The following is a 21,863-nucleotide window of genomic DNA, read 5'->3' as shown; positions in this document are numbered from 1 at the left end:
TATTGATTTTAACTAATTTTTGCAAATTGCTGTCAGAGACTGTGTTAACCTCACCCCTGATGCACGTGTATCATTTGGCGTGTGCAACTGAAATGTGTGTAACATCATTTATAATTAATGTTAAGTGCTGTTGGGGTTAATTTCACTAGATTAATTTGATTTCCCGATGGGGTTAATTTCAGTGGATTCGTTTGATTTCCCAGAGAGATGGGAAGTTGCGTGGAGCAGTCTGGAGAGTCTGTGAGACGCCAGCGGCCAGTTATGAGCAGCACCTACACCTGTCTTATGGGGATAAAATGTTTACTCAGACTGGGGCCGTCGCCCAGGGCAGCCCTAAAGCAAACTCTGGCTCGGCAGGTCCCGGGTTTGCCAGGCTCTGGCTGTGCCGGCAGGCAGGGGAGCAGGATAGCACTGCCTGCGGCCGGGGAATGGAGCTGCTGGCCCTGCTGGGGCACAGAGCTGTTGGGGGCCGAGCCGGGCCGCTCGCTCCAGCCTCTGCTCCTTGGGATGGGAGTGAGGAGGGGCGCACGTCGAGGACGTGTTGCTGCCTCTGAGCCCCTGTAGACAGGGCAGGGCAGGGCAGGGCAGGGCAGGGCAGGGCAGGGCAGGGCAGGAACAGCTCTGCCCCCTCCGCCCCGCCCCGCACGGCTCCGCCCCGCCCCGCCCCGCCCCGCCCCGCCCCGCCCCGCACCGCCCCGCACGGCTCCGCCCCGCCCTGCCCGCCCCCCCCGCCCCGCGCGGGGCCGGCTCCGGGAGCGCGGCGGGATCCGCAGGCGGCAGCGGCAGGGACGGTGCGGGGCTGCGGGCTCCATCCTCAGCGGTACGTACGCGTTCCTGGCGGGAGCCCCGGGGGTCTCGGCTGAGCGCGGGCGGACCCGCAGCGGAGGTGCCCACGGCTCTCGGATTCTCTGTCTGCGTTCGGAGCCGCGATGGCTGTGCGGGAGCTTGGGGGCCAGGGTCGGCATCGGGACCCAGAACCCGGGGGCTTTTCGGGAGCTTGGGGACCGGGGTCGGCATCGGGACCCAGAACCCGGGGGCTTTTCGGGAGCTTGGGGGCCGGGGACTGGAAGCGGGACCCGTGTGTGGGGTGATGGCGAGGTGGCTACCGGCGCTGCTCTTAAATATTGACTGTTCAAGGAGGAGTCGTCCACCGGTCCGTGCGGGGCTCTGCCCGCTGTCCCCGGCAATACTGGTGGTGGAGCCCGGTGGGGTGCGGGGGGCTCGATCCTGCCTCCCGGGGGCACCTCCTTGGCTGGGGAGTCCCAGGTGTTCACACAGAAAAGGGCCGTCTGAGCCTCCCTGGGCACTCCACGCCAGTCTACTGGGATGACCCTCCCTCTCACTGTCCCCGAGCGATGCTGCAGCTCATCCCTGCTGGGGAAGCAGCGCAATGTCTGCTCATCAGGCCGAGCATTTCCCTTCAACCTGCTCATCCCCGCGGACAGAGCACCGGTGTTCCCCGTGTGGAGCTCCACAGAGCCTGTGAGGGCTGTGTGAGATGTCGCCTGCATCCCTGGTGAATGCAGAGCGTGAGATGGATCCTGCCAGGTGCTAGTGTTTTCTGCACGCTCCAGGCTCTGCTGTTTTATTTAAGACTGCTTGTTGTTTTAGTAGCAGAAGGGACATAATATCTGTCCACACGGCACGACTTATTGAGGGTTGGAATCATGCCAAAGAGTCTAAATTCAGAACCAAGATGCATCGTGATTGCAGGCAGCAGGCTCGCGCTTGCACACACCACGTTTCACAGATACTGCATTCTCCCTCTGCTGCTGGTTCCTCCCACAGGGGATGATAACCACAGCAGCAAAACTGCCTTTTTCTTTGCTTGCTTGTTTTATCATCCTTCCTTCCCTTCATCCCTAAACATATCTGTATGGTAGCAGAGTTCTGGGGGCTGCTCGAAGGGTCCTCGTCCTGCTGCTGCCTGCTGTGTACCTGGTCAGATGCTCTGAGTGTTGTTAGTGGCTGCTGTGGAAACAGGAACAGGACTTCAGCAGCAACAGGAGGAGAGACATTTTTTCCAGGAGCTAAAAACGGCTCATTCTCCCCAGACCTCTTTGCAGTTTCATGGGGGTAGATGAATCCCTGCTTCAAGTTAACATCTGTCTCCAAGTTGGATGCCAAAACAGAAAGACTGTTTCTTAACTCGGATTTGAATCAACTTGGCTCTTGCAAAAACGACCCAAAATGGTGGAATATATATAGGTGATGTTAGCAAGAAGTACCAGGATTTGGAAAAGCTCAAGTCCAAGCCCTGTGTGCCTTGTTTGCAACATTTAGAGGGAACCGTGTGTTTGGCCTTGAACCCGAGTCCTGGCTGCTGAGGTCTGGCCCTGCACCAGCGCAGCTTGGCCTCGGGCAGCTGTGGCGTCCCTGCCTGTTGCCAAGGCTGGGCTGCAGGGCAGGGGTGGCTGGGAGGAGCAGCCCCTGTCAGATGAAGGTGTGAGGGTACACACCAGGTCATTGAGCCCTGTGCCCTGCTGCTGAATGGTTTGGGTTGAAGGGACCTTAAAGATCATCCAGTTCTAACCCCCCTGCTGTGGACAGGGACACCTTCCACTACACTTTACCATCTCGTGTAATGTCTTCACAAACATGCTGAGCCTCAGTTAAGTTTTTGGGTTTTTTTGGTTCCTTTACTTCGGTTATTAGGAAACTGTTCCAGAGACTGTTTGTATTGAAGATTAGAAACCTCCTAATTTCCAGCCAAAGCTTGTTCAGGGCTCTCTCATTCCCATGCTTTCCTCCCGCCCCCATGTTTTTCCAGCCCTGGTTTTTAGTTTAGGCTGTTCTTTTTCTGTCTCTCCACGATTTCTTCATTGGCTGCAGTCACCCTCCCCCACTCCACCCTGCCCCCATATTTGTTGTGCCAATTGGGCCAAATGCTCTCTAGTTCCCAGTGCTGCTGCCAGTGCCAGCCTGCCATGGGGAATGGGCTCTTGAGGGGGTTGCCCCAAAGCATCCTTCCTCCACGAGCCCCGGGCAGGCAGGCAACGAGCTCCCCCCATGCAGTGGGACCGAGGACTGCCTGTGGTGTGGGATGCGCAGTGGATGTGCAGGTAGCCATGGTGACAGTGCCCAGGGACCTGGCGCTGGCGTGGCAGCTGCTTGCCTGCCTGCAGCAGGGATGCCTCCCAGCACAGTGAGGAGCGGGGTGGGAGCAGCGATGCCTGCCCTGTCTCTGGATCATCCTGAGCAAGGCACCCACGTGGGCACCGTATGGAGCACAGAGCAACCTTCCTGCTGGATTCTGGGGAGGCACCGTGCATGTGGATGCAGGCCTCTGCTGCTCTCCTGAAGCATCCTCTCTTGGGCTCCACTTGCTTAGGGAGTGGATGGTTGGAAGAGGTGGGGACGAGAAAATTTGTGTGCTTGAACAGGCTTTTCCTAGAGAAAGCTTGTCCAGAGAATTTCATGCCCTCACTAGCAAGGGAGGGCTCTAAAATGGGTGGACGTGAGAAAACAAACGACTCTGTATGTTAAATTCACAATGTGCAGAGAAGAATTCAATGAGCCTGTATGATGAGTTTCTACACGCAGGGCTGTGATGAGACACGATCTGTGTCCCTCTGCAGCAAAGAGCTGGATCATGTGATGCTGAGAGAAACCAGCAGGGTTTTGGGGGGCACAGGCCAATGCTGGGGTGGCTCTGCTGGCACCTGTTGCTTTCCTGGGTTCCCCTCCTCCATGCTGTGGTCCCCAGTGTGTGAGGACCTCCTCTGTACTGGGTGCTCCCTAGGCTGCTGGGAATGCTGGTGGTGCCACACCTGCATGGGTGTACCCCTCTGTACCACTGTCTGAGAAGTGGCATTTTTCAGGATCAGATCGCTTTGGATGTAGGGATGAGTCCATGAGACATCAGTGGCTCCTCAAGGATGTGGAAGAGGAGCTGGAGCGTGGTTTGCAGAGTGGGCTGTGCACAACCTTGGTCTCAGGAAGGTCTGTCTAGAAGCTGTCTTTGGCTTTCCTGTCCTTTAGCTGTAGCTCTCCTCTTGGGTGACACACAGTGTCCCCTCCCAAGCGTGGTGGCTGAGGGAGCCCTGTGATGGCCAGTGAGTTCTGCTGACATGATGCTGTTGATCAGCAAAGAGCCGCCTCTGAGAGCAAGCTGGGGTTTGTGGGAAGCTGCATTTAAGACACTGAGTTACTCTTTTCACTTTAGCAGCACCATAAAGGGGAGAAAATAGCATTAAAAATATTCCATGGACTGAGTCAGAGTTAATTTGGACACTGTTTCCCTTTGCTCTGATGATGTGCACAGCGTGTTCTTCCTGCCAGGACAAAATCTAATATTTCTGGGTGCCCGCAACCTTCCTTAGAATCATAATAGCAAGCTGAATGCCCTCAGAGTGCTGCAGGTGATATTAAAGCACTAATGATGAAATCAGTCTCTTACCCCAGTAACAAAAAGGATTGTGCTGCCCTTCCTGGGCACCATCCTGCTCTGAGGTGTTACCAGCGGTGCAGCAGCCCCATACCCAGTGTTCCCAGGGGGCTGAGGCTGTTCACTGGCTTGGGCTGGAGTGATGGGATCCTGGTTCTGGCAGAGGTCCCTGAGAGATGTTAATTTAGACTGGTGCAGATGGTATTGAGGAGCTGTCCTCCCCCAGGGCTTTTGTTCCCTAATTTTGGCTGCTCGGTTATGATTTGGCTATGCCTGCTCTGAAAGGGGGAGGGATTGTTTTTCCTTTTGTTTTTGAGCCCAACTGTGTGAAATACCTCAGGGGGAAGAGGGGAGGTGAGAAAATGTCATTGCAGAGACTATTTCAGGATGCACTCCCATGCAGGCTGGGCAGGTGGTGCTGGGCAGGTGGTGCTGTGGTACCCAGGAGCAAGGGATGATGTGGTACCTGTGAGCAAGGGAGACTGCTGGCTTTGGAGGAGCTGGGGTTGGGTCCTTAGTGTATTTTTAACCTTTGCCTGGTACAAATGTACTTTGTCACCCGTATCTGTGGTGGCTGACATGGCCCTGGGGGGCTGCCAGACATGTGGGGATGGGGAGCAGGCTTCCACCCTTCCCTGGGCACTGGTGTGGGGTGAGGTGGTTTCTGTGGGGGCTGCCCCACACCCTTTTGGGCAGTGGGAAAGGGAGATGTGTTCTTAAGGCCATACCAGGGTCCTGCGCTCCAAAATCCTGGGAGAGGTGTGTGATTACTCTATAATTTAGGACAGATGAGACATGAGGAAGAGCTGTTGGAGTGATTCTGACCTACTGACTGTGGTGACCTCCTAGCAGAGGGGAGTTGGGCCCTGCCTTGCTGTGTGTGTCCCTGTCGCCCTCCCTGCTTCCATGTCACCTCCAGCAACCCCGAGTTCACACGGGGCTGAAATGGCAGAACAAGATGTAGTAGCTGGTGCTGATGGTGCTGCAATGGGAAAGGTTTAAATGGAGAGCTGGCTGTTTCCCTGGGACTCTCCAAGTTGTTCTCAATATAGTGCCAGCTAAGGTCAGTGCTTCCCTCGGCTGCTGTCCCTCCCTGTCCCAAAGCTCTGTGTGCAGGGCTGCACTGAAGTGGATATGTTGGGTGTTATTCCCGTGTGTGGCAGAGCCTGGCTGTGCAGGAAGCTCCCTTCTTTTATTTTCAGGCATGTTTAAACTGTGAGCAGCTCAGTAGAGCTGGGCAGAAATCAGCTGGGTTGAGTGTAAGGAATATGAGACCTGGGGGAAGATGAAGTGAGAGAATAGCGTCACACTGCAGTTGATGCAGAGCTTTGACAAGGATCATGCAGGAGCAAACGTGCTGCAAGCAAATGTCTGCTCCAGATGCTTTGTAGTACCTGAATTATGGCAAAGCCATGCAAAGCCTGCAGCCTGGGTTTTTTTTTGTTTGGTTGGTTGGTTTTGGGATTTTGTTTGTTTTGTTTTGTTTTTGTTTGGTTTTTTGTTTTGTATTTTTTTGGGCTTGTTTTTTGTTTTTTTAATAACGTCCTTAAGAGCTCCAAAATGCAAAGTATTTCCATCCTTTCATCCCTTTAAGGCTGTGGGCAGAAAAGTAGGAGTTGAAATAGCTGGATTTCAATCCAAGTTTTTTCCCTGGAGTTGAGTGATTTCTCTCTCCAACTCTCTATACTGTCGTTCCCCCCCTACCCCGCCCCTTTTACACATCAGACAGAATTCAAATGTCTCTCAATTTAAAGCTTTTGGGTGCTTGGATGAGAGCATTGGGCTAGAGCTGCCTCAGCCCCTGGAGCCAGCACTGCCTGGAGTGCCAGGACAAGGGGATGCTCTGTGTCTGCACCAGACGTTTGTTCGGATCACCAGGGTAGGAGGTGACTGTTCCGTCGCCGACCTGGTCAGACCTTGGCAGTGAGAGGCTTTCTCTGGTCTTTGAGCTGCTGCAGCTTTGGGACATGAGCTCTGGGCTCCTGGCTCCCGTGAGCAGAGTGGCTGATGCGCTGGCAAGCAGCTCCCCCCCTCCTGGCTGCGGTGCCAGGCTCTGCTCTGGTGTCATGCTGTGGCCTCAGGAAAGCTCCCCTTGCCCCTTGACTGCTGAGGGGTGCTCAGGATTTCCACCCTTTCTTTTTGACTGGTGGAGGGTGATCCCCCAGTGTAGCCCAGCCCCGAGTGGATGCAGGCAGGCACTCTTGGCTGGTTTGGGGAAGTGGAAGTTGTGAGGACACCTGGGCACTATGCTCACCTCTGGAACTTGGCTCACCTCCCCACAGCTCCGCTGGGCCCTGCAATGCCCAAAGCCTGGTGCCGGGAACAGTTTCTGTTTTCTTGGGATTTGAGGTGGATGGGAGCTCATACCCAGCTAGAGGTCAGCATTTCCATTTCCATGAGATTTCTGAAGCACGGCTGATGGGGGGTTTGTGTGGTGATCAGGCTGTAGATGCCACTCCAGCTTTACAGAGCTGCTGGGGAACCAGAGAAGGGAAAACGTGTGCTGTAGGCAGCTGCGTGGGAGTTGGTGGGAGATGGCTCGCTGGGCTCTTGGGTAGTGGGATCTGTGCCATGAGAGATGAGGTGATGGGATTTTTGCTTACTGAGGTTGGATGCCTCCAGTAGGATGTCCCCAGATGGGCACTGGAGGGACAGGTGGAGGTTCCCCTGCCAGGGAGCCAGCCTTGTGCTGTGAGTGCAGCCCTACCATTTCAGGGACAGAGAGGAAGAGGCAGATAATGGTGCTGCCACCAGGACCCTCCGGATTGGGCCTCGGTGGCTGGGGCAGCCCAGGGCATGTTTGTGGGTGCCACATGTCTGTGGCTGAGCCCCGGGGCCCACACAGCGGCTCCTGCCATTAGGAGAAATACGATATTTGCAGTGTGAGGTTGCGAAAAGCCTGTGGCCACGAAAAGAAGAGGAAATGACTTTTTTTGTGGTGTCTGTGTGTGCATGCGCTGCTGTGCTGGGGGCAGCTGACCAGGAGGTGCTGGAGTGCCCCCGCCCCAGCACAGCTCCCTCACCCTGGCAGGAAGCACTGCTGTGGCCATGCCTGGCACAGCTGGTACGTGAGTGCCACTGCCCCATCCCCGCTGCCCCCACAGTGCCCAGGCAGCGCTGAGCCATCGTCATGTTCCAGAGGAAGCGCAGCGTCTCCTTCGGCGGCTACGGCTGGTGAGTGCCTTCCCTTTCCCTCCCTCCCTGCTGGGAGCCATGTGAGGAGCTTTTCTTCCTTCTGTGGCTTCGAAGGAGGAAGCACCACACGCTGCAGAACGTGGTGGCTGTGCCCTCATAGCAGAGCCTTTCCCATAGCCCTGTGCCAACACGAGTGTGTGGGTGTTGGGAAGGACCTGCTTCCCTCTGTGCCCATGGGAAGCCCAGCACAGCTTCAACCCAGCAAAGCCTTGTGTGCCCTGTGGGCACCAGGCAGTGAGGAAACCTCCTTGGGAGCTCCTGTGGGCACATCACCTGCAAGAGCTTCTATGTCCCTGCACCTTTCTCTTGCTGCTTTGGCTGTCCTTAGCAGAGCATCACAGGTCTCTGAGTTCAGCTGAGCTGTGCCACCATCACAGGGCTGGGGGGAACAGGACATGGGCTTTCCTTTAAACACCAGTGTTGGTGTCTGCATGGTGAGAGGTACAGGCTGGGAGTGCAGGGGAGGAGCCTCATTGTCCGTGTGTTTGAGGGGAGCTCCCAAGGGGGTTGCTGCACATCTTCCTGGGTCCCTGGGGAAGACGCTCCTGTGCAGAGCCAGGAGAACCTTTCCCTGGGCGTGTATGGGAAAATAGGGACCTGCTCCAGCCCTGTACCTGCCCCTGCATCTTCTCACGGCCCCAGCCGACCCACCCTTCCTGTGGGACCGTGTGTGAGGTGGCCGGGCACGCCCAACCGCTGCTCGCTGTGGCTGCACTTGCTATTTCCAACCTCTGCTGGGCTGGAAATGTCTTTTTTGTTTCTCTCTACTGGCTTCATCTGCTACTGGTGAGGTCCTGGAGCAGCGTGCTTGTCTTGGGGGGCAGATGTAGTGCCCCACATTGACTGTAGGGATGCACATGGCGAGCAAAGCCATTGGGAGCGCTGCCCTGGCACTGGTGCTGCCAGGGCCCTGGAGCCCCAGGGCTGTACCAGAGCACGGGCACGGGCTGATTCACTTTGCCTCCTTGGGAGCAGGGCAGGGCAGACAAACGGCTCTCGTAGTCATAGTGCAACTGTGGTTTCCCAAGCAGAGGAGTTTCTTTCCTGTGTATTTCTTTTTTTGTTTTGATTTTTTTTCTTTCTTCTCTCTCTAAGAGGCCAAATAACAACTGTTTTTTCTTCCCGTGGTTCCAGATGGAGCCACTTGTGCAGCCTCCACTCAGGCACGGGTCCCACGGGCGCTGCCCCTGCCACCCACTCTCCCTGAGCTCCTTTGCACCGACCACCAAGTCAGGGAACAGCTCTGCCACCTAGAATTCTCTGATGTTCAATCTGATTTAATGATCAACAAGATCTGGCAGGCTTGTTAGGTATTAAGTGACAATAGCAGGTGCCCTGGGTCTATTTTTAGGAGCAGCAGTGCCCTGGCTCTTCAGGGCAGAGCATGGGAGCTGATGTTTGAGGAAGTGCCTGGAATGGAGCTCCTGTGGCTGTGGGGTTTTGTGAGTGCAGTGATGGTGCTAGAGAGGGACCCTGGGAAGGGTGATGGTGCCTCTGCCCTGGTCCCTGTCAGGCTCAGCCTGTGGCACGGCGTGCTGGGGACCTGGCCCTGCTGTGTCACCCTCGGGTGCAGGTTCACCCTCGGGTGCAGGTTCACCCTTGGGTGCAGGTTCACCCTTGGGTGCAGGTTCACCCTCGGGTGCAGTCACCTCTTGAGAGCAGAGCCCAGCCAGGGGCGGGGAAGGTAAAGCTGTGAGCAGAGGGGAAGCTGTGTTTCTGTGGCTGTGCTGTGCCCTCAGTGATCAGAGCACGAAACAAGAGGGGGCTGAGCGTGCTCTTTTTTCGGTTTGGTCTTTTTTGAGATGTGGAAGTGATTCCATGTGGCAGATAACAGAGCATTTGCAGTGACTGCCAAAAGACATTGTTTTGCATTTTGAGACCACTATGATTTGCATTAATTAATATTAATATGACTTTAACCATAAAGATTCTGTGGAGATGGGCACTCATTAACGGTGCCAAGGAAATGAATGAATGAACTGGGGCTCCTGGTTCCACGTGAGCCAGTGGGGCTGGGATCAATGTGGCCACTCTGTATCCTGTGTGCCCCAGGGAGGGTCATGTCTGTGGGGTTTGGTGGGATCCTCCCAGCACGTCAGGGCTGTCATGGGTCTATCATGTGTAAATACATGTTTCAGGGGAGCTGTGCTTTGGAGATAGCCAGGACATGGGTGATGTTCTCCTTTGCTGCCCAGCTCACCCACCTCTGGCATTCCAGGTGGGGAGGCAGCAGTTCTGCACTGGTCACCACAAGGAAAGAACTGGGGGGATTTTGTCTTGCTTGCTGCCAGCTTTCACTTTGGGTTAAACTTTGGCTGAATTTGTTTTCTAATGAAGTCCTTCTGTGGTGATTGTCATGTCAGCCAGAGCACTGGCACATCTGAAGTAGATGCTGAGGTTTTGTTTGGCAGGAGACCCCAGCACCCAACCCCTCCTGCTACATCTGCAGCCCCTGTGCCCTCACTAATGCCCTCCTCTGCTCTCTCCCCAGGATTGACAAGACCATGCTGGCCAGCCTGAAGATCAAGTGAGTACCTGACTCTTCTCTCACGTCGTGAGTTCCTGCGTGGTGCTGGGAGCTGGCTCTGTGTGTGGAGGATGCTTTCCTGGGAGATGGGTTCAGCTGGTTCAGTGGAGTCCAGCCATGTTCACCCATTCCAGGGCATACATTTGTGCATGTCCCATAGCCTGTTCTGAAAGTCTAAGGTGAATCAGACACTGGGAGATTATAACAAATACAGTGGCACGATCACTGTAACATCAGTGGGCTGAGGTGTGCCACTGGCCAGCTCACAGGGCACCAACTCTGCCTTGGGGGTAGTAGGGGTGGGAATTGGCAGGACGGGCCAGCACTGAGCTTCTGGGTGTAAATCCAGTGAAGTCTGGGGGTTTCATATTTTGTTTTTCAATCTTGCAGTCTGGGGAGGGGCTGGGTGTCAGTGGGAGAGTGAGTGCTTGTGACCTAGCTCCTCTCCCGTGCTGCTGGGGGACTCTGGGCACTACTTTGGGGGGGGTGGAGGTGTTGCTTGGGCCCAAGAGAGTCTCTGGACTGGCAGTGTCGCTTGGTGGGTCCATCTCGGATTTGCCACAGACTTGTTGGGCACTGGTGGTGTGGACTGTGGTGCTCTGGCAAGGCGGTTGCTGGGCCAGGTCCTGTGCTGTGATGGAGCAGGACATGTGGGGTCACCACCCCTGCTGGGATATGTCATCAGCTGATGGGGAAGAGCAGGTGAGGAAGGTCTGGGAATGGTGGTGCTGATGCTCTCTGCTCCCCCAGCACTCATGGCTGTTGGGACCTGCTTCCTGTTCCCACCAGCTCTGTCCTCCCAGACTGGGGGCACCAATTCCTTCCCTTCCACTGCAGAGCATCCTCCCCTCTCCTGAGTTCCGGATCAGCTTCCCCAGGTCGGGGGTTCCCCACTGTGAGCACACTGACCCCAGTGCTATCAGCTTCACCCCGTGTTGATACAGACATTCTGCCCAAACCTCCCCTGGGCTCCGGGCAGTGTGTGGGGTGACAGCTCATGCGGTTTCCCTTTATTATCATTACTTGGGCAAATTATTCATTAATGGAAAAGTATCTGGAAAGCCTGGGGGAGCTGCTGCCTGAACGAGCTGGCAAATGCCTGTTGTAAATGGCACAGCAGAATCCTTGGTTGTGCTCAACTAATGAGAAGTTTAAATCAATGTTTACCGCTTTGGGGAGTGGAGGGAATTCTCTGCAGACTTTCCTTTTCCTGTGAAGCTGAGAAGGACTGAGCTGCTGCTTCTACTCTGCCATACACTGTGCCCTGATTTTTTTCCAGGGCTGGTGCAGCAGTTCTGCTGCAGAAACCCTGTGTACCCTTCTCTCCTAACTGTGCCAGGCAACTAGTGCCGCACTGGGAATGCCGTGGAAGTGCTGTGGGCATGCTTGCCACGCTCCCACCTGGGCAGGGTGAGGGTCTGTGTCCATGTTTTTCTCTCCCTCTGCCTCCTCCTGCCCTGGCCAGTGAAAAGAGTTTCCTTGGAGCTTTTGATGAACATCCACTGCTCTTTGCAGCTAATACTTCCCACAGACCTATAATGCTTCTAATCTGTGGGCAGTTTGCTTCATTAAGTGGTTCTGCAATTGTGGCCCAGCCACATTTGTAAAAGCTTTTAAAATTATAAAAATATAGTAAACCCAAAGTTTTGGTTTTCTAGCACCCTCTTGTTATTGCTGCAGCTGCTGCCTGAGTGTCATGGCTTAACCCACGGCACAGAGGCACCAAGCATGGGCAGTTTTCTTTCCCTGTATAAGTTACTAGCAAAAATCTGAGCACCTCAGGGAGCCTCATGCTGCTGCAGATAATCAACACTGACTCGCAGAAATACGGCAGGGGGGACACCAGCGTGCAGTGGTGGATGTGGCCTCTCAAATCTGGTGTTTGTAGGGACAGAACGTGGCAGCAGGAGGGCTGAGTGAGGCTCTAGGATGCAGGGCAATCCCTGCCTGTCCTCTGTCAGGATAAACTCGAGCACACAGGGTCAGGGTGAACTCACCCATGCAGGTGGAGCATCAAAGCAGTTTTCTCTCTGACTGTCTCTCCTTTTTCTTCTTCAGTTTGGGTTTCATTAGTTCCTATGGTAACCATGAGCATGTCTGAGGGACTGGAGAGCATCAGTAGACACTGCAGAATGGGAGTGTTGGAGGACATGATGGGTGGGGAGCCCTGGCATCGTGGGCAGGGCCTTGGCTGACCCCTCTGGTCACGGGTGCTGACAGAGGTGCCAGTGCTGCACTTGGGCAGGGAAGGTGCTGTCAATGACTCAAGCAGCCATGGGTGTCTGCTGCTGAACAGCCACGCTCTCTACTTGGACTCTGAAATGCCCAGGAAGCTCTGGTGACTTTGGGTCTGGTTTTCCCCCAGGAGCTGTGCTGTGCCTGTGACTGCTGGGCAGAGGAACCTGAGACCATGGGCACCCAGCCAGGAGCTGGCATGCCCTGTCCCACCACTCGGGTTTGAAGATGCCCTGGCCATGGGCCAGCCCTGGCTCTGGAAGCCAGTGTCCTGGGGCAAGAGGGAGCTGAGCCTCTGGCTGCTGTGGGGAGCTGGGACGTGCTCCCCCCTCACAGGGCAGGGGCTGCTCTGGGGGAGTCTCACAAAGACCAAAGACAGCCTATGGGGGATGGAGAGTCGGGGAAAGGGCTTAGGGATACCCTGCTTGCTGGTTTTGGGGGTACCTGACACCAGGGGTGGCAGCAGGCATTGGTGCTGCTGTGCTGGGGCTGTTGAGAGCCACTGGGACCAGGGCCAGCCCCAGGGAGCTGCGGGATGGAGACTGAGGCACTTGGGCAGTAAATGGGATTTGGCACGTGCGGACTTTGGGTTTTGGTTTGGACCAATTCCATTGTCATTTTGCTGTTACATCTGTTTATTCCTTACACACTTCGTGTGAAAGCACTGAGGGCACCTGAACCCCCTGAGCTGGCAAAAGGGGCATCACAGCCAGAAGCAACCCCCCAGCCTTTGATTGGTGCTGGTGTTTTCTTGTGTCACATGCAATCTCTGCAGGGAGCTGGCAGCATCCGTGGGTTCGCAGGGTGCTCCTTGGGGAACAGCTCCATTGCAGACTTTGCCAAACATGGGGGGCTTCAGGTCAGCTTGTGCTGCTGGGAAGGGAAGAGCTGAGCCAGATGGCAGCTAAAGCCACTTCCCAAGCAGGAAGGTCACCCTGGAGGGAAACATCAGCCCTGCAAAGGATCTGTGCATGTCAAATACCAGGTGAGCCAGCCAGGTGGGTTTGTTTGCCTCTCACAGCTGCCCTGTGCTAACCTCAGACAGCTCAGCAGGTGCAGGGGCTCCCAAAGGAGCAGTCAGGGGCCCCTGGGCCCCCGAGGCCTTGGGAAATTCTTGTATTGGGGATGCTGGAGGTGAAAAGGTGCAATGGGGACAAACCCATGGGGACCTTCCTCTGATGAGGACGAACGTGTGAGGACCTTCCTCCTCATCTCAGGAACAAGCTGGCAGAGTGGTGTCCTGGAGGGGGTTTACCAGCCCTCTGCTGGGTGAGAGCTCTTCAGCCTCTGCACACTGGTTATTTTCTCGTTGGTATTGGTGGGATATACTGAGAAACCCTGGAATATTTAACAACAACAAAAAAAAATCAGTAAAAAAATTCCCTCCTTCAGGCAAAGAGTCACCTCTTCCTTTAGCCTTATAAAGCAAAAATAGCACTGAAATAATCATGTCTCCGTGGAATGGAGGAGCCCTCTACAGCAATTACTGGGAGTCAGTGTGTGTGCAGTCAGAACTCACATGAAAGAGCATGTGATGCTCCTCTGCTGATGGGATCAAGAAGATAAAGGTGGGAAGAGATGAAAGATTTACTTGACCTTCATAAAATGAGCTGTGTCCAGGCTTAGGGCTCTTTAATATTTGATGGGCTGGAGCTGAGTTAATGGGAAGATGTGGGAATAATTTAGCTTCTTGGCAATGGCTGCTCTGACTATTGCACTAATCTTGGAGGTTTGCATTTGGGTCCTGTGAGGACAAGGTCTGGCGAGCAGATTGCATCTAAGTAAATTCCTTTGACTTATTAGCACTTTATAAATGGATAATTGCATGAAAATATATGTTTTGCAATTATACTTAGCTGGAGTAGCACATGCAAAGGAAACACGGTTAAAACCAGTGCAGCACACAGGGAGGCAGGTGGGCTTCCCATCTGCCTTGCTTTGGAACTGCTTCTCTCCAAGGCTGCTGAGCCTGGGGCCAGCCCAGTGGAAACCCCAGCAGTGACCCCTGCCTGCCAACGTGCCTAGGGATGGTTATCCCAGTTCTGGAGCCTGGTGGGACCCTTGGCAGTGACCCCCTCCCAGAGCCTGGGGGGGTGGGTTATCCCAGCTCTGATGCAGAAATGCCAGGGAAGGACTGAGCATGTGGGGCTGGGGTGGGAGGGGTGCCCAGGGACTTGGAGCAAACTTTAAACCCTGTTAAAGCAGTGCTGGGCTGGAGGGCCAGAGCAAAACCAGGCTGTCTCTCTCAATGGGTCTGTGCTGGGTGGGTGTTTGTCAGGTACCCAGAGGAGTGCAGGGCTGTGGCAGCTTGGAGAGTCATGGCTGGGCATGGCATCCCGGGCAAAATGAGTCCTTGTGTTGGCAGCAGGTTTTGTGCTGGGTCCCTGCTAGGATGAAACCCCTCACAGTGCCAAGGAACTGCAGGCATGTGGCCAAGGATGGTGACACATTCCTGCTGCTGCTGCAGGCGCTGTCTGCCACCATCCCCTCTGCTGCCTGAGCTGCCTGTTGGGACAGTGGCAGGGGCACAGTCCATCCTACCCTGGCCAGCCCAAGGACTGGTGGGGGATTTATAAAATCCAGCCAGTCCCAACGTCTCCCTGCTATCTCTGGTGAGCAGGCAGGAGCACTTCCCTCTTTCGTGGAAGGGCGGTTATCGTCCTGGCTGCCCGCAGACACCCAGCCCTGCGCCGATGCAGCATCCTCCCAGCACAGCCCACAGTCTGCTTGGGACAGAGGAAACTTTCCCAGGAGGAGGAAGGTGCTGTCAGTTCTGAGGACTTGCAGTGTTTCAGCCATTTATTCTGGTAAGCCTTGGCTATATAAAATTTCAGGGTGGGGAAATGTGTGCTGGCACAGCTTCACTGATGCTCCCCCTTGGTATTTGACTCCGTGCTTTCCTATTAGTGTCTCACTGTGTATATTTGGGTTTATGGGAGGGTTTCTTCCTGCAGAAGGCCCAGTTATGGAGTAGAAGTGGTGGGCTGGGACCTGGCAATGCAAGTGCTGCTTCCTGGTGACGTTGGAGGTGGCGCAGCGGTGCGTTCTCGTGTGTGCCGCCCCGTCCATATGTTAAAATGTTGTTGTTGCTGTTAGACAGCCTCCCCATATTTAAAGCTAGATTATCCACAATTACATCTGCCCAGAAGATTGAGCAGCCCCACGTGGGTCTATTTTTAGCTCTGTCTCAGAACTAATAAAATGGGATGGTTTATACATCTTTCCTCCTGCCATATTTACAGCCTGTCAGGCTGGGAGCTGTTTGCAGATAGTTGAAGGGTGGCTGCTTCAGAGAACAACCGCCCTCTGAGAGTAAATATGGTTATGATGGGTGGAGGGAGACGTGATGGCTGCGGTGATTGTGGTCCCATCTACCTGTGTCCGGGTGCAGGAGATCGGGCCTGTCTGCAGGAGTCACAAATCTCACCCAGGCAGGGCTTGGAGAAGCTCTTGCCTTGCTTGGCGTGCCCACTGGCTGCCCCCAGCCATGGCCACGTGCCTGCTCGCCACTGGGGAGCGATCTGGGCAGTGTGAGCAGCCTGGAGCAGGGCAGGCAGTGCCGGCGTGGCCGTGCAGGCACTCTGCCAAAGCCTGTGGTTTGTTCCTGATGATAATTTCGTTAATTGCTGTACTGCTGCTGCCGGCTGTCGCTTCTCCTGTTAGTCAGCGGGGTCCTGTCCTCCTGCTGCCTCCAGTGCCGGTGAGCCCTATGGTCTGGCAGAGATGGGCAGCTGCTGGCACCCAGCAGCATTCTTATGCCTTGGGAAGGTTTGGTGCTAGCAGGGCCCATGGACCTGGGCTAGAAATGCCCCTCTCCATCTCTACTCTTTTATTTCTGGTGTGACTTGTGATGCTGGTTTTGCACGTGGTGAGCAAACACTGGCATTGGACCCATACAATATCCAGGGAACTCACATCTTCCAAAGCCTGTTGTAAAAACATGGCTCATCTCAGGCTCCCACCCAGGAGTGACGTAGAGGCTTGACAGGTACTTGAATAGGTCAGAGCTACATTTTGAGTCTCTGTGGAGACTAAAAGGTCAGTCCTTTCAGGCACTGTCCTGTCTCATTCTTCTCAAATGGTACTGATGTCACAGCAGAGACCACAACAGCTCCTTCTTCCTACAAGCAGTATGGTGTTAATCCTCTCCAGTTTGGAATGCAGAGCGCACTTCCCAAAATCCCGACATGCTGATCCAGGTCTCTTGTTCCTGATCATTGATGAGGTTGCACAGCATGAGGTGATTGGATGGGGAAGATCGTGGGTTTGCAGCTAAAAACGTCTTCATTTTCCATCTTTTTTTGATCTGGAGCAAGAGGCAAGAAAAAAGCTGTAGAGCAACAAAAACCTCTTTCTGGATGTGATTGACTTCAGCATGTTCCCTGTGGTATGGATGTGTCAGAGATAATACCCATGTTTTAGCTCCACAAATTATATGTCTATTGATGCTCTCACATCAAACAAGGTGTCTGAGGGAGGCGAGTAATCCAGACGGTGTCGTCTCCTGGGGGAGTCGCTGGGACTCCGGCACTGCCGCTCCAGCTGCCACCCCCTGCGGCACCAGGGCGTGTTCCTGCGCGTGCTGATGACCCCCTGGTGCTCCCCATCACTGCTCATGCCCCCTCGGGGTGACTGGAGGCAAAAGGTGTTTCTCCCTACGTGGCATCTCTCCACGGTGGGCCGAGGGGTGCCACTGTGGCAGTGGAGGCTCAGGAGAGGAGCGACGGCAGAGCCGCTGGGAGGGGGATTAGAGAGGCCCAGGCGCATGCTCGGCTGGGCTCCTCTTTGTGGAATGGGATTAGTGCTTCTCCAGAGCAGGAGCAGCCCTCCTGGCTGTGTGTCCAGCATTGCCACCAGGACCTGCCTTTGCAGCCATCAGTCCTGCTTGCTCTGCTCGTGGGAGGGCTCGCTGCAGTCCATCTGCGCTGGACCCCTGCCTGGCACTGTCATGCCCAGCGAAGCTGTGGCTCCTGGGGCCGGGTTAGCAAAACCCAAGCCTGGGTTTCAGCTGTGCAGCGTGGGACTGGTACCACCATGCTGCATCCCATGCTGTCTCTGAGTGCTTTGGGATGTTTATTCTGAGGCTGGTTCTCGCTGGGATGGGGCTGAGGTGGTGGCTTTAACCACAGGATTCCGAGACACAGGTCAGCACCGCCTGCAGCTGCTGGCCCCGCACCTCTCCCCGCATCCCCCTGCCTGTGGCTGATCAGAGCCAGTGCAGGGCAGAGGGCAGATCCCCCTGGAACGCTGGTCTCAGCAGCAGTGCCTGGCAGCCTGAGCCTCCTGCCTGAGCCCACTCTGCTCTTCCCTGCCTCTGCCTGAGGTCAGCCCCCTCCTCCCACATCCCTCGCAGCATCCTTGGGGAGGGCATTGCTTGGTTGAGGTTAAAGTCTGTGCCTAAGCCTGAGCTTCCCAGCAGGATTCCAGTGGTGATAATTGGAATAATGATTTCAGGAATGACCTCTGCTCTGCATGGGGAGCGGAGGAAGGACCAGGGGCTGAACAGGGTGCTGGTGGTGCTGGAAGAGTTGGGCATGTCACTGACTGTGCATCTCAAATCTGGCTGTATTAGTAATTTTAATGATGAAGGGTGACATTTAGTTCACTGATTTACTAGTGAAATTCAGAGGATCTGCTCCTGCTGTAGAGACTAATTTCCTCTTCTGATTTGATCTAATTTAATTGGATGCTGAAATCTTGGAGCTCATCTCTTCGGGATGCCTGCATTCACAGGGAGAAATACCCCAAATTATCAGGAATACAATTTCCCTGTAATCGTGCTGCTGTCATTGCCATGATTACCTTGTTCTTGTTATCCCATCAGAAATTATACAGTTACCCCAAGGAGCTGCTGATGCTGCCCCCGTTGCCATTGTGCAGCTACACTGCTGGGCAGGGAGGGCTCAGAGGTGTCTTACTCAGCTGTTGGAATTATGGGATGGTGGTTGGCCTGGAGCCAAATGGCACACGGTGGATGGGAGAGGTGTGTAGGAGACTCCTTGTACCCACAGCTTGCTTTGTTCCTTGATAAATGAGTCTTGGAAAACCACCTGCTATTCATGTGTTAATTGCATGGTCAGTGTTCCAGGCTTCTGTTGCTGATGCTCCTGAGTCACTGAAACTTGGTGGCTTTCCTGGCTACGGCTCAGGCCCTACCCCCTTTGGAGCTGGTACCAAAGTGTTGTTGGTCTGGTTAAGTGTGTCCATCACATGTGGTGCTTGGCATCGCTTGCACACTCTTCAACCATCAGCCATTTCATTGGGATGCTCCAAATTCTGTGTGGCCTTGAACAGGGACAGTGTGGGGTCTGCAGGGAGGAGCTGCTTGCTGCACCTTCCTTAGCTGTGTTCCTGGGCATCTGCTCTGCCTGCCCAGGGAAGGGTGACAGGACCTGGCTGACCTCAGCTCCCTCCTGCAGCGAAAGTTCTTTCATTTTTGTTCTTCCATTGTGGCTTTGACTGCTCGCTCTGCTTATCACGTGTGAGGGCTGGGAGTCGTGCTGGGCTCTGTGGGCTGGGCACTGTGGGCTCTGCTCAGCCCCAGCTCAGGTAGAAGGCTGTGATAGGGATGGGCTCTGGCCAGGGCTGAGCCTGTGGCCTGGGCTCCTGCTTGAGCTCAACAGGCCAATTTCTCCTTGCACTTCAAGCTGTCCTTCCATATGGGAGCCCCCGTGCTGGGGCACAGCGAGCTGCCAGCACTGGGCACTGCGGCGTGGGGGGAGCCTTGCCGACTGCGTGGGGTGGGGGTTGGGAACCTGGGGCTGCACACATCAGCCTGATCGCTGGGGATTGTCACGGTGCCAGGGTGGCTGCTGCAGTGTCACCTGTCTGACACTATTTCTAGGGAGAAAAACTTGTGTTCTGTCTCTCGTTGCCTGCATGGAGGAGCCGGCTTTGTGTTTGCCTGGGATTTCCTCCGTGTCTTTCTAACTGAAGGCATAAAATAAATTTCTAATCAGATTACTTGGGGCTGAATGTAACATAATCTAAAGCTCTATTTCTTGTGATACTTCTCTAAAACTGGATGCTCTCTTATCCTCTTCCTGCAGTGCTGATTGAAATGCTATAATCGCTTTCTCCCTCGTTTGCAAGCTCCCAAATCTGTTTCTGCTATGCCAGGGAAATGGGGATGTGACTGCTCCTTTGCAGAGAAATGGTTACTATTTTTGGGTTTTGGTCCATGTTGCATCGTCTCCTTTTGTTTCTCGCTGGCTCCCAGTTCCCAGTGCTGGTCTAGCTGCCCCATCCCAGCTCTCCCACCTGGGCAGTGCAGATGTCCACGCTCAGGTAGTAGTTAGCACCTAGGGGGACTCTGCCTGAATGCCTGGGGTAGTGGGGAAGGGTCCCAGCCAGATCTCGGGGCTCCTGTGAGCCACTGCAGGGATGGGCTGGCCTGCCTCCAGCCAGGCTGTGGCAAATGCCTGGCATAGCTCATGTATTTTTGGTGCTGTCCCTCGTGAGCGAGGGAACCAGAAATATCTCCTGCACAGGGAGGCACAGAGGGTGACAGGGACGTATCCTGCGTCATCTAACGAGGCAGCACTGTGGTTCTGGCTGAAGGACTCCTGAGGAGCTGGGGTCAGCTGCGCCTGCAGCTCAGGTGTGAACAGTGGGGCTGGGTCCCCCACGGGTGGAAATGCCCTGCTGGTAGCTGAGGAAGGTCAGCGTGCTACTCACACACGGGGGGTTTCGTGTCATTGCAGCATCAGCACAAAAGCCACAGTTGTTACCTAAATGTATGGCTTCATTATAATTGTGTCATTTGTTCGTGGCAGATTCAGTACTCTCAGGGATGAAGGCTCAATCTTGTCCCAATCTGGTGTTTTCAGATCATTCTTTCTTAGCAGAGTGTCCAGCAGAAAGTGTCGAGCTCTGCACAAGCGAGCCAGGTGATGTGTCACTGTCCTGACCTGCTCCCTCCAGCCCCTCAGGCTTCCTCCTTTGCTGCCAAACTGTTTCTGTGAGGAAAAACATGTCAGGGCATTTTTAGAGATGTATTTATTTCTTCATAAAACAGGGACAGCTGCTTACCCTGGAGATCATTTAGTCACTGAAGGGGTGATACTGAATTTTTTAAAGGAAAGATGAAGACTTGGAGCCTCTTGAGCTGTAATGTTCTGTCTGAGGAGATGTCCTTTGGCATGTCTGGAGGGCTTTCAGGAGTGCTGGCACTGACAGGGCAGAGGTGGGGGCTTTCAGGTGCACCAGCCCTGACACCTTGTCTGCCTCCCCAGGCCTCACTGTGGCCCTGCCCTGCTCCATCCCGGAGCAGCCATCAGATAGCAGAACCTAAGAAATACAAGGCAGCTTCTGCAGGGCTTGTCACAGCTGCAGGCAGTGTCCTTGGTTTCCTTTCACCTGTGTGCCCAGTGGCTGAGCATCCAGCCCTTGGAGGAGAACCCATGACCACCTCCCCCCTGCCCAGCCCACCTCCAGCCCCTCACCATTTATTATCTTGCCCTCAGCTGCAAGGAGTCCAGAACCAATTGCTTCCAGCGCAGGCTGGACAGCATTTGAGTGGAGAGGGAACCTGGCTGAGTGTCTGCTCAAAGTGTTTCTCTATTTCCAAATAGGAGAGAATTGAACATCTTTAAAAATCAATACAAAGCCACTTCAGCATAAACCAAGAGGACATTAATACTTAACTTGTCTGGAAAAGGGGAGGAGAGATGTGGAAAATGTCTCCAGAGAGAGAGAGACTCAATGAAATTTGAATCTGCCTGTTTAATGTGAGAGGTAAAAGGTTTAAAATTAACCCCCTCCCCCTCCATTAACTGGAAGCTAATGAGGTGCTGGAGAATTGGTGTAATTTGGCAGGGAAATGGGACCTAATTTCTTTTTCTTTCTCTTTTTTGTGCCTGAGAGATTTGACAGACTGATAGTTTCTGCTTGAAAGGAAGCAGACAGATATTTTCTGCAGGAAGAGATCTGTTGATCCACCAAAAACTTTACTGAGAGGCTTGGCAGGGGAGTGAAGGGCTCTTCCCTGCCATAGGGTGCAGGTAGCACCCAGGTTTAATCCTCTTACCCACTCGCATTGTCTCACCGCTACTCGCAGTTGGGCATCATTTAATGTTGTTCTGAAGGGCAGAAATGCATTTTGGAGTGTTTGGAGAATGGGCTGGGTTTTTCCCTGTGGGGAAGTGGGAACCTTGACAACTGTCTGCTGGAAGTGGTGCTGCCTCAGCCTCCCCAGGGACCTCGGGATCTGGTGAAACACAAAAATATTGATCTTGGGTTTATGTTTGGATCTTGACTCTCTGGAGAGCTCTACATGCACAGTGTAGGTTGGGCTGGGTGCTGTGGTGACACTGAACCGCTGTCTGGTTTATCTGGGGTGAATTCGTGTACTGTGTTGACAAAAATAACATCACGCCTGTTTTTATCTGACTTACAGTATGATGCAGAAAGAGATTACGGTGATGATGGGGGGGTTGTTGTTGAATTTAAAGAATCCATCTGATTGGAGATTGTGCTGAAACACTTAGATAGAGATGGTCAGAACTGAGGTTATGTTGA

At 54.3% G+C, this 21,863-nt stretch overlaps 1 protein-coding gene across 5 annotated transcripts in view; it reads left to right on the top strand.

Moving 5' to 3' along the window:
• The window catches only part of RAP1GAP2 (RAP1 GTPase activating protein 2), a 56,115-nt gene that overhangs the window by 3,500 nt on the left and 30,752 nt on the right, over window positions 1-21,863 (top strand). For 4 of the 5 annotated variants that reach the window (XM_027883791.1, XM_027883792.1, XM_027883790.1 and 1 more), the window contains exon 3: window positions 10,074-10,109. In XM_027883791.1, the coding sequence (XP_027739592.1) occupies window positions 10,074-10,109 (36 nt within the window). Of the gene's footprint in view, window positions 1-734; window positions 821-10,073; window positions 10,110-21,863 lie in introns of those variants that run through there. The other variant, XM_027883795.1, reaches the window with a different exon arrangement.

The sequence above is a fragment of the Empidonax traillii genome, unplaced genomic scaffold (genome assembly GCF_003031625.1).
Source record: "Empidonax traillii isolate 1590-97213 ecotype Southwest subspecies unplaced genomic scaffold, ASM303162v1 scaffold135:size1941959, whole genome shotgun sequence".
Classification (NCBI taxonomy): Eukaryota; Metazoa; Chordata; class Aves; order Passeriformes; family Tyrannidae; genus Empidonax; species Empidonax traillii.
Note: the sequence above shows the minus strand (reverse complement) of the source record. Positions and strands in the feature narration are given on the sequence as shown.